The sequence below is a fragment of the Choloepus didactylus genome, chromosome 1 (assembly GCF_015220235.1).
Source record: "Choloepus didactylus isolate mChoDid1 chromosome 1, mChoDid1.pri, whole genome shotgun sequence".
Taxonomy (NCBI): Eukaryota; Metazoa; Chordata; class Mammalia; order Pilosa; family Megalonychidae; genus Choloepus; species Choloepus didactylus.
Window position 1 is genome coordinate 223,227,650 of NC_051307.1, and position 12,793 is coordinate 223,240,442.

The 12,793-nt window shown below is 37.8% G+C and overlaps 1 protein-coding gene across 1 annotated transcript; it reads right to left on the bottom strand.

The window, feature by feature from the left end:
- Positions 1-7,099: 7,099 nt before the first annotated feature.
- On the bottom strand, positions 7,100-10,904 carry LMOD3 (leiomodin 3). Its single transcript, XM_037826565.1, has 2 exons — positions 10,603-10,904; positions 7,100-8,494 (listed from the first exon to the last, which is right to left on the bottom strand). The coding sequence occupies exons 1-2, from the start codon at positions 10,894-10,896 to the stop codon at positions 7,100-7,102; spliced, it is 1,689 nt and encodes a 562-aa protein (XP_037682493.1). The 5' UTR covers positions 10,897-10,904.
- Between the last annotated feature and the right edge of the window lie 1,889 nt (positions 10,905-12,793).

Consider the following 12,793-nt stretch of genomic DNA (forward strand, 5'->3'; position numbering starts at 1 on the left):
TTATGTTCCTCAAAGGATGCAGAATGGATTAGTAATTCTGGTCAGAGAGTCCCCAAGATCATGATAAAACAAAACAATACAACCACAGATACTATTCATTGGTCATTTACTGATGCCAGGGACTGTTCCAAGGCCTTTGAGCACATATGGTGAAGCATATAGGAGCAAGAGAGCAGGGAGTGGAGACTGCCTGGATTCAAATCCTGACACTAGCACTTAGAGCTGTGTGATGTTGGGCATTCAATGTTCTCAGCTGCAAAATGACAATAACAAATCCAGTTATTTTAGGTTGTTTTTCTTATTTCTCTGTTTTGTTTGAATTGTTTTTTTTTTTTAATTTTTTGATAAAGTAAAAAAAGCTATTGCATTTTAAAATGTTAGCTTCAGTGTACTTATTTTAGGTTATTTGGTTTTGCTTATGCCTATGTTGGATTATGGTTTGTTAATTTTCTTGGGGTATGGTAGGACCACGTCGGAAGCAACGTAGTTATTTTAGGTTGTTTTTCTTAATCCTTTGCTTTGTTTTGTTTGGAATGTTGGGTGTTTTTTTGTTTGTTTTTTAATTTTTCAATAAAGTTAAAAAAATGACAGTAACAGCATCTAATTCACAAAGCTATTAAATGGATTCAGTTATATAAATTAGTAATCAACATTTACACCAATTTTTAAAACATCTCATTTAAAACATTTCATTTGTAAGGAGGGAACAGGCTCAGAGAAGATAAATAATTTGCCTAAGGTCACACAGCTAAGAAATGGCAGAGCAGGGATTTGAACCGAGATATGCTTGGTTTCGATAGCCATGCCTTAACCACCATTATATGCTGCCTTTAAAAATGCCACAATAATATAAAATATATTCTTTCAAAACTCTTTGAAGCACAGTCTTAATTTGATGCTCGATAAAATTTAAAAATAAAGTATTATTTGGAGAACCCCTGAGGGCAAAAAAATTACAAAAGAACAACATAAATCCAAGCCTGCAAATCAACTTTATAGCTCTGAGTCACAGGAACAGCTTAAAGTTATAAAGTGAATTCTTATCAAGTAACTGTTTAACTGTTTATCTTAGGAAGGTAATTCATCCATCATGTTTGTACCTTCTGGAGGATGCTGAAAAAGTCCAGGGGATGCTCAGAGTTTAATAATGACTAAGAATATTTCTTCCTCTGTTGTCCATGTCCACCTGCCAATGTGAGGAACCATTTTGGCCATCTGCTGCAGCCCTTCTTGCAGCTTGCTCTCTGCCCATGACGTTTGGCCTGGAATGTTTCCTGGAATCCTGCCTTCCAGAGAGGACCTTTGACGTGCTGCTGTCTGCCCAGCCTCCAAGCCAAGGGATCTTCAGTGTGCTTCTAACCCTCTCCCTCTCTAGTGCCAGACTTTGGGGAGATAAGGAGTATGAATATACCTTAGTAGGGCTCACCCATGGAGAACATCAGTGAGCAAAAAAGGCAATGCCAGGTGTTTAAAATAACTATAAAGCCACAATCAATAACTGAAACATTGTAGCTCTTTGTATTGTTGAGTGGAAAAAACATTTTACATAATTTTATTCTCCGAATGTGTTTATTTATGCATGGAAGTGTTCCAAAATAATAACAATATTTCAAAAAGAAAAATGTAGGCTACCCCAGTATAGTAACCCAGAAACATATTGAAGTATTTAAAATATGACCAAGCTGGCAGTTCAGATCATTAGGGAGAAGAGGAATGAGTCACTAAATTATCATTGGGTAACTATTAGGAAAAGAAACAATAAAGCAGGCGCCTTGCTTCCTACTTACTTAAAAAAATTCATCTGTAATATGAAATATATTTTAAAGACCAAAAACTGTAAAAGCTGCAAGAAAAGATAGATAAATATTGTAGTAATCCTCAAAGAAAGCCATTTTAAGCAGGACACAAAAGACAAAAAAAAAAAAAAAAAAGATAGCCAGATTTTAATGTGGTAAAAAAAAGATTATAAACAGGAAGAATGAACTTGCAGTCTTGTTAAGGGAGCCATTTCCTCCCTTCATTTTATTGGTTAAAATTAGTTTTTTAAAAAGTGCATGTGGTGTGCAGGGCCTATGTATGTGTGTGTGTTGTGTGTGTGCAGAATTACACACACACACACACACATACTCATATTCCTAGAGATGGAGGGGCCATTAGGAGCCAGGATGGGGCCAAGCACCGCTGTGGGTGTCCGGGATAGAGATGGAGAGACAGGCCCTTGAGGAACTCAGGGCCCGGCAGGAGACCCGCCCCGTGTCCACACGGGCTCTCAATATGAAGCAGAAACTGGGAGGTGCTAAAAGAGGTACAGATAAAGTGTTCTGGAAACATACAGGAAGAGAATTCACCCCTGATGTTCTGTTTTTTTTTGTAAAAAAGTATTTGGGCAGAGCCTCGGAAGTTGGATAGATTTTAACAGATAGAGAAGAAGGAAAGGTAATTTGAGGCAGAGGGCAATATGGAAGCAGGAAAGCTTCCCCTCAGGGAAAATATCAGGAGACACGGTTTGCCATGGATGTCACGGAGCTGTGGTTCCCGAGGCCTGGTCCACAAGTGACATCAGCATCACTGGAGAACTTACTAGATATACAAATGCTCAGGCCCCACCCAACACCTGGTGAAAATGGTGGGGGTGGTCTCGGTGATCTGTATTTAGCCTTCCAGGCAAATGCTCCCAAAAGTTTGAGAATCACTCCCACAGACTTTATATCTATCAAGAACCTTTTTCCCACTAGGCATTATGGAAAGATTTTCTGTAGTCTGTATCATTCCTGGTAACATACACTCTTTTGATATGAGCTTAAAATGTTACATTGCTTTCTCCCACTGCATCTGTATGAAAACCGTAATGATATTTCCAGAGCTATGACTTAGGTTTGACTTTGGTTTCCTTGGAGCCCCCTGATTCCCATTTTGGAGGCAAGGAAGGGGAGGGGGCAGGAAGAAGACGGAGTTGAGAAACGGGTTTTAGACCTAAATGCACGAGAGAACCACGATGCCATGGGAAATTGGGAACCAGGAACGACAAACAGGTTTAAAAATGAAGAGCTTCATTTGGGGACAGATTGAATCCTACCCAAAGAAAATGCCTGGGTGATCTAACAGGAAAGAGAGATTTGGATATTGACGGGAAAGAGAGATTTGGATATTGTCCTAGATTATTTGATAATTGAAACAATGGGAAAAGATAAATGGGAAAGAGGAGAAAATTGGAATGAGAATAGAATCTAGAGAAAGATCTTACAAGTGAGGCAAAAAAGAAATGTCCAGAGATGAAGACAAAGACCCAAGAGACTATAATCTTAAATTCTGTAATCCTAATAACTGTGTAACAACCACCACTAACTAAAGTTGTTCCTGGTATTGTTACACTGAAATATTTCTGAAAGAGAAATTCAGCAGTGTCTTTAGCCAGACTTCAACAACTGTCTGGAAGTAATCCAGAGATAAATAATTAAGCCCGAAGTGAAACTGAGTGAGTGATAAAATAGTCATCTTGTTTGTCACAGAAGCTTGGATTTAATGTAAAGGCAGTTGCCCTCAGTGAATCAAACAGTTGTTGCAGAGGGGATTTTATCTCAGTGAAAAGTATGAATACTCTTCTGGGATGGTAGGCAGTAAACAGAACACAGCATTAGAAAAGATGAAATGAAACGTATTTTTGGAAAGGTACAAACTGAATGTCTTTGCTTTGGGTTGGTATCATATTGACTCAGAGTCATCAACTCATGGGGACATGAATTAGTCATTACCTAATAAATTTAATTTTGTTAGACAAGACAAAGACTTTAAAAACATAGCTAAAGACAAAAAAAGCAACAAAACAAACAAACAAAAAAGAAACTAAAAAATCCTACAGAAGCCAGGTGCCGAGCAGGCCAGATGTTAGACAATAGGGCATGGTGGAGACTCAGAAAAACTGGAGAGTCCCTTGTCTACCTCAAGGGAAAGCCCAACACACAGATCCAGCTGGTTTGTGCCATGAAGTAGCAAGACCAGTGTGGCCAGAGCTGATGTTCCAAGTGTGCCAAGATACCTGGTTTTTCCTATGTGATATTTAAACATTTATACAGCAATCCTTAAGCCAAACAAAATTTATCTGCAGATCTGGCCTGTGGTTTGCCGGTTTTCAACCCCTGACCCACAGAGAAAATATCTCAGACTGAATTGAATGGACGGTGTCTTGGAGAAAATAGCGTTTGAGTCAAGCAAGAAAACAGATTTTCCCTTCAGACCACAGGGGTGGGAAATGGGAGAGTTATGCATTAAAGTGAAAAATATATATATACAAATTTTAAAACACAAATTGACTACCTATTGAGATGTGCTCCAAAAAATACAAAAATAATATTTCCAAATCCATGAGAAGAAAATTCTAGATTATCTGTTTGTTTTCTAAGAATAACTAATTTCTAAGTATGTTTTCAATGCTCTAGTTAGGAACATCAGTAAAAAAAAAAAAATCACAAGATTTTAAAAATGGATTTTAATTTTAATCTCATACTTGAAAATCCAGAGTTTTGGAAAGCATCTTTGCACTCCAGCATAAGAAGGGGGGAAAAAAAGCTTTAGCTTCACCTCTGTAAAGGAAGCATTGTCATGTTTCATTTGACTGGCCAAAAATATTTCTTTCTCTGAGAATATAAGAGTAAACAAGACAAAGTCACACTTAGGATATTTCATTAAGTCTAAGATTCACTTTTAGTGACTAGAATCAAGATGCATCTTGTAGTCAATGAAGTCTTACAGCAGCTGGCTACAGGTGCAGGGAGAACACGGCCTAGGTGAGAACATACCATTATTGCCACCATACAACTGTATGCCCTGTTGGTACTACACACACAGAGATGTACTGCCAACAAAAACATCTTTTAAAAAATGATAAAGCAAATACGGTAAGATGTGATGGATATTTAGGAATTCTTGTCTTATTTTTAAACTTCTCTAAGTCTAAAATGATTTCAAAATAAAAAGATAAGAAGTTCTTTTAAAAGATTACATTATGACTTGGCATTAAAGCAGAAATGTATTGTGCATGCAGAAAGGCAAAATAAAGCAGCAGGGAACAATCTGGTATTAGTGAAGCAAATTTTCTGTCAGTGGAATGATGCATTTTCACTTTATTTTTTCCCAGAGCGTTTTACCGGCCTGATTAGACAAAGTCGTGTGAGAAACATGCAAAAGATGCCAGCGCAGGCCAAGCCAGGCAACTGAAGTCAAGGAGAAATCGCCTATCTCTTGGAATAAATGAAAGCCATTTTAAAGCAAAGAGGCTGATGTGCAAGGCAATCATTCCAAAAGCACATCAGAGTTTATTTTGCAGCATGTTTTTCTTTCTTAGTTAATATTAAAAAAAAAAAGACATGTTAAAACTGACAGTGCTTTAGAACTGATTGAAATATGAAAGATGTGGTACTTAGTAGAGTGTTGAGTTTTTACAATTATTACCATGAATTTATTTTAGCGTCTTTTGCTCTAGGATCTGGACTTAAAGCTTATGTGTTCTCAGTGGACCAACAGGCAGAGTGTGTTGACCATGAAAATTATAAAACCTACATTGTTAAACTCCCTGAGGTCAAGCCTGTGCCTGTCTTATCCCTGACCCTTTTCTCAGTACCTGACATGTGGGAGGCATTACATAAATATTTGTTGCCTTAGTAAGTGGATGGATGGAATGGAACGGACTCTGGGGAAAGCTGATTTACTCAGAAGAACATTCCCTCAGAAGGCAGAGAGTTGGGTCAGGTGATCATTTAAATTTCACGCTCTCTTCTACTCTGATCCACATGCTCCCATTATGCAGATTTAAAATATACTTCTCTTCACTCCTTTCAGACTAATGTTATTTTCTGACTGTCTGGTCACTGAGGTGGGTTGAGTACACTTTCCCCATGACTGGTTGTGGAAGAAATGATAGAGCTAGTTTCTCTCAAAATAACACCCCCACCCAGCCCCCCAGGGAGGTCTGGCAGTAGGGAGATGAACCAGTGTAGAAAGTCTTGAGGTTGTGCCCAAGAGCTGCCAAACGACCTTTGACCACATGAGACCTCTAGTGTCCTCACTGTGGCCCCTGCCCAAGGGAGAATCAAGAATCCTCTCAATCACAGATGGAAGTCCTTTTTGAGTGAGAAGAATGGAACGCTGATAATTCTGCATTTCTAGGAAATGGGAATAAGGGACATACCCATGGATATATGTGAATATGTTACAATTCTCTTATGTTAGAATATAAAGCTCTTTAAAGCAGAAAAAGAACAAGCTTCCATGGAAATTTGTTTAAAATATCCTGAAAAAATTGGGCATCTCTATGATAAAATATACTATTTTGTCACCATAATGTCTTAGCTAAATTACACACTAAATTTGAAAATACTGCAGTTCATTTTCAATCTCCTATGGATAAGCACCTTTCAGCCTCCGTAAATGCCATCAGTTATGACAAAAAAAATTCCATTCCTGCCAGTTAAATAGCAGTTAAAGAGCAGCAAGAAGCAGACCTTTATTCACATTATGAGCAGTAATAATAAATATTAAAACTGAAATAATAATAAAATATTGTAAAAACTCTGTTCATTCATGGAGAAGATAACCTGAAGTTTACCATGTGTCTGCCCACCTAAAAAGTGAAGAGTATAAATGCAACTGTAGTCTCTTTTCATCTAAGAAAAATAACTAAATGTTTTTAAACATTTTAGAAGCATTCAGTTCTCTACAACTGTCTGACCTAATTAGGCCTCCTTCTTACTTATTCTTTGTAGCAAGTTCATCCGGAAATCTGATTGTCAGCTGTGTGACTGGGTTGGAGTTACTACAAATAGACTCTTGCAGAGCTAGAGCAGCTTGGTGGTGAAAGCTTGGCCATGAACTCAGAACTGGGTTTCAAGGTCAGCTTTTTATAAAATGGGGATAATAATAGTACCTACCTTATAGGGTTGTTAAGATGGTTATATGAATTTATTCATATAATGAATCAGGCCCATAATAAGTGCTCAATAAATGGATGGTAAAGCTCACTGGCTTCCCCCAGTTGATCCCAATTAGCATCTCCTTAGATAAAACTAACAGGGACTGGAATGGGGTTACATTTATGTGGTACTGCTCACCATTTCTCCCTCCTTCTACTTACAGGTTTAAGGTAGGCAACGTTGCTGCGACGAATGTCATTCAGGAGCTGATCTCTGGGAGTGATTTCCACCAAGGGGGGCGGCCTGTTTCTCGGCACTGGTTTGAGTGTTCTGATCACATCTTTGAGGTTGGTTTTCTCAGGTGGTTCTCTAGCCTCTGGCATCCGAGATTTGCGCCGGATTCTCTTCAGCTTCACTATCCGGAAGGAGTCAGGGTCCGTCCTGTACTGCGGAGGCTGAGTCGCCTTTCTTGTCACTTCATTTCGGCGCCCGCAGGGGACCGCTTGGGGGTTGGGGGGCCGAGAGGGAGGCTGGGGGAAATCCTGTGTCCTGGAATCCGGCATGGGCCCTCCCAGCATCTCCCACATCCCAGGCGGCAGCCCCAACCCGTTCTCCAGCATGGCTATTAGCTTCCTCTGTTCTTTGAGTTGTTGCTGTTTTTGTTCTTCTTGTCTTTTCTGCCTTTGTTTATCCTGATTCCTGGTGAGCAGATTGGTTACCACCATTCGGGGACCTGGGAGCTCAAAATGGTAGCCCATCTTCAGCAGAGTGTTGTTGGCCTTCAGAAGCCTGGATATCTCCATTTCAGCTTGGTGGCCCAACATGTGCCTCTGGTTGTGAAAACGAAGTTCAGTTAGTGTCTCATTAAACTGGAGGCACCTCATGATGGCCACAATTCCTTTACCGGTGATGAAATTGGACTCGATGTTGAGGGTGGTAATACTCCTATTTTCACGCAACATGTTGGCCAAGGCAAAAGCTGTATTCTCATCTGCACCTACATTTGCTAAACTGAAGGTTTTGATGTGCTTGTTTTTCTTCATTGCATTGACAAAGTCCAGTAGCATTTCTTTGGGGATGTTTTCAATGTTGTTTAGGTTGAGTTCCGTCATGTTGGGATCATTTTGCCTGACTCGCCTCAAGCTTCCATCCAGGTCTGTTTGGTTTCCTGAAGGTCTTGCACTTACCTTCAAAAAACTGGTATCTAGAGCTAACTTCTTAGGATCTAATTTTGATATTTTTTTCTCACTTTTTTCTTGGGCTTCTGGTCTGTCTTTCTGTTCTTCAGTGGCTTTATTCGTTATCTGTTGGCAACTGTTCTCACCATTTCTGATTTGCTCCTTTGCTTTCCCTTCCTCTTCTTTTGTTTTTTCATCACTCTCTTCTCCATCATCTTCATCTTCCTCATCTTCATCATCTTCTTCTTCCTCATCTTCACCTTCCTCATCATTGTCTGCTTCTTGGACATTGTTGTAACCCTTTGATTCTTCTTTATATGCAGCTATTTCACTATTGAGCTTTTCTTTTAAAAAAGCAGCTATGTTTTTATTACCTTTGTCTATTTTTTCATGTGGCTCTTGAGTGTTTTCCTAAAAGAGAAGTTTTTGAGGGTTAAAATAAATAACAGAAGAAATATGAAGTAGAGTATGGATATGGAAAAATCTAAAAGATTTTTTATATGAAAAAAGCAAACCAATAAATGTATGCATAGTGTTAGTGTATTTATGTATGTGTGTGTACACAAAAATATATAAAGATGTATACATGTATAAGACAAAAAAAAATCTGTTGGAATGTTTACCAAATTAGTGTTTGTCTCTAAGGAAGTGGGATAACCATGAAGATAACTCTGAGGAGGGGGAAATTTGGGGGACTTTCACTTTCTACATTATATAGTTCTACAATGTTTGAGTTTTTTTAACAAAGTACATGCATTAATTTTGTAAGCAAATACAACCAAAGTAAAGATAAAATCATATAGATACATATTTGTTGTAGTGTTTATCTCATTCCATATATTAAAATGAAACCTAATTAATTTTGTTTTCAGAATCTGTTTGGTTTTTTAAAATTGTATTCAATTCCAGAAGCAGTTAAAAATCTTTTGTTTTAGAAGCCTTACAGTGCTCTCTATCAAAATAATAAAGTCATTGCTTTGTATACAGCTGAATAGGCATCTTTGTACTGGTCAGCCCTAGGTTATGCAAATAATTTCCTTATTGCCCTAACTAAAATTTGCATTCCTAAAATGCCTACTTACCTAGTATAACATGTACATCAAGTTTTCCTGAAAACAGAGCATATTGTGGAGAAAATAAGAACAGTTTGATATTTTGAAATATGCTGAAAGTCTTGACTTTAATTTTGTCTCCTCAGCTCTGTGAAAACTGCCCTGGCTACTCCAGAGGCAAGTTCCCTAGTTCAGTTTCTTTTCTTTTTTAAGGGAGGGTCTAGGAGGCAGAGCCTGTTTCAAACGGGGCAGGAAAATGGCAGGCTTTTATTGATGTTTATTAGATTCTTGCCCATCAATTAATATACTTTCCTCCCCGATATGTGTACATGACAGGTGTCATTTTGAAAGATGGTGTAGCAGTCTGGGACACAGATTCATCCAAGCAAGAACTTGGCTTATTGCTCAGGACCCGTTATTGGTTGGCAGTTGACAACAGTCAGGCGATAACCACCTGAAGTCTTCACTGCTGCATTTCTCATCTTGCCCAGCAGGGGGAGCCAACCATTAAGCCGTTCAAATTACCCAATGGGAAGAAAAGTGTTAAAAGGACCCAATTTCTTTTCTGAGTTGACTATATAGATTTGGCTTTTAATCCATTGACCTCCAATTGCAAAGCATCTTAAATTCTAAGCTGATCAAGTCATCAATTTATTTTCTTAAACACAATGAATGTTTAAATTCTCTTGACCATGAAACCAGTTTACAACTCCCCTTAATTACAGCCAGCCTGAAAGTAATGTGAGAAGACATACGTGTATCAGCAGGCATATCTGACAGAGACTTTATCCAGGGGGGAAGAGGAGAGGTATCTCTGTATTGTATTCTTTTTCCTAAGTTATTTTTAAGTGGAACATTAAAAAAAAATTATGCTGACATACAGGTTCATAGATTCAACCACAATTCATATTTAAGGAAGTATCTTGAAAACAGCTTAATAACTATCAATTTCTAAATGGCATCACTGATATCCAATGCACCATGGGAATAGTAAACATTTTTGGTTATTTGACTTGGTTTAATTGCACGGCGTGTTGTTGGGCTTCACAGGGAACATGGAACACTTGCAATTATATGTGAGATATTTCCTATATAAGAATGTGCCAGAGGGAGAGAGCCCAGAGCCTTCATCAACTTCTCAAAAGGGCAGTGAGTCAAAAAATAAGAGAGTTAAGGGCGAGTGCTCTGAATTAAGTCATTCAGTATCATGGTTATCTATAGAATACAGGTTTTCTTACAGCAAACCCCACGGCAATTTTTTTAAAGAGACATTTACAAGAAATTACCAGCTTTCCCTTCACAACTATGCAATGTAAGTATTTCTGAGAGTAGGATTAAACATTATGATTTAATCTATATGTGGCAAAAGAAACAACCGGGGTCTTGAGAAGTCACAACCACATCATGGACACCTGACAGCCCAGTCCCAGGCAGCCATTTCGCTGTTGTACACAAATCCCTGGTTACCTTGGATGGCACAAAGCTAACAGGAACACGTTCCTCTTCCAGCATGCGTCTGGATGCCTTTTGCCAATACATATAATCAACAAGAGATTTATGGTCGAAGTTTCCTGTCGGTGGCTTGTCAGTTTGATCTTTCTGAATCATTCCCACGGGAAGCCTGGGATCAGGGGCCATGACTTCCATTTCAGATTGCAGTTCTTTAAGTTCCTCAGGGGACAAGTTGGCCAAGAGTTCATCCTCATTAATCTCCTCATCAAAGAGTTCTTCTTCATCTGAGGTCTTGCTGTGCTTAGACATTTTTCTTCTCTCTACTAGAGAAGAAGAAATAATCCAAGATGATTAAAGATCCTCTAGAAGCTTCCCCAGTTGAGAAGAGTCCCAGATCAACATCAACTTGAGATATTTTTTTTGCGCAGAACCCCAGTGGTGTCTGCTGTTGTGTGCTGAGTGGCAACTGCAGCTGACCTCAAGCAGGAGCTAGATTAAGCTGGGCTGGATAGGATCAATTTATGGAGCTACGATGCTGCTCTCTTTTTGGCAAGTTGAGTCAGCTGTGTAAATCCATCTGACATTTCAGTACAGCTGCTTATGTTCACAAACGGGTAACAGGTCTACGTGATCCCTGCAGGAATAAAATTAGTTCTCTTCCTATATGCTCTCACATTACTATACACAAACTCATGCAGACCATACATAGATATATCCAACACTACAGGGGAGCCCACTCCTTTTTATTTATATGAAAAAAGCAACTTACAGTACTTCAGAAGGGGCATCCAACCAGCCACCTGAGTTCTATTGAAGGGAAAAATTCACTTGAAGGTGGAAATCAAGCTTTCACAGCTTGCGTGTTCACTGCAATGTGACTGGAAGCAAGTAAAACCTGCACACAGCAGGACAAAAGTCTAGGCATGTTATTCATCTGCTGTGTAAACTGAACCGTTGCAAGATGTCCTTATTTGCATCTAGATCCTTTGATCTAACTGATGGGGACAACCAGCACTTGAATTTCTAGTGAAGAGTTTAATATTTTAAATAATTTGGTTATCTTATTAAGTAGCCATTAAGCTAGATTAAATAAAAATGGATCAACACAAAGTGTAAAAAATCTCAAACCATTAAATACTAAAAGAAAGCATGAGAAGATTTTTTTTTATAATCTCAGAAGGCAATATGGCAATATTGATCAAAATTACAAATACACATGCCTTTTGACCCAGTGATTCCATTTTTAGGAATGTATCCTCCATATATACTCTGACTTGGATGAAATATTAGATGTACAAGATTATTCAAAATAGCACAAAACAATGTGTATTGCATGCTATTAGTTGTGTAATAAAAGGGAAAAGAATAAATGTAAGTGTACAAATTTTATAAATATAAAATATCCTTAGAAAAATATGCAAGAAATCAATAACTTTAGATACTTTTGGAGAGAGGAATGGATTGTCTGGGGGACAGTGGATGAGAAAAATACCTTGTCACTGTATACCTTTTATAATTATCAAATTTTGAACTATGTGACTTATTTTAAAAATTAAGTTGAAAAATACATATTTATTGTACAAAAAGTTACTATAACACAGGGAAGCACAAAAATAAAACCTGCTTCTTCTCCCACCACAAGAGCTACTATAATTAACATTTTGACATATCATTCTACTCCTTTTTTTTAGGCATATGAACTCTATAATCTTTTGTCATCTGGTTTTTCCACTTACAGAGTCAGATTTTTTCCTAAGCAATTATATACTCTACTACTATATAATTTTTAGCTTCCTGTTAGTATTCTTTACATGGATTACCATAATTTATGGTATTGTTAGATATATAGACTGCTTTCAATTCTCACAAACACAAGTAGATTGTACACTCATGTAGCTACATATTTGTATACATAGAAAGTTATTTCCTTAGGATAAATTCCATGAAGTGAAAGTACTGGGTCAAAGAATGTGGGAGAACTAAAGACTTTTCATATGGATGGCTAAGTTATTCCCCTCAATATTGTTGAGCACCTATCTTCAACATATGTTTATAAAATTATTTGCAAATTATATGTACATTACTTTTCCAATATATTATGCATATATAAAACAAAACATACACCAAATAGAAATATTTAGTATGAGAAATAAGTAGATTTAAATGAAAATTTTAATATTTGCTTCCAACCAAAGTGGTTTCTCTT

Bases quoted from the DNA above. Each gene is read 5' to 3' on its own strand.
- LMOD3 (XM_037826565.1), bottom strand. From the start codon at position 10,896: ATGTCTAAGCACAGCAAGACCTCAGATGAAGAAGAACTCTTTGATGAG. The intron at 8,495-10,602 runs GTAACCAGGGAT...CTTCTCTTTTAG, and splicing joins TTAGCTTTGTGCCATCCAAG to GAAAACACTCAAGAGCCACA.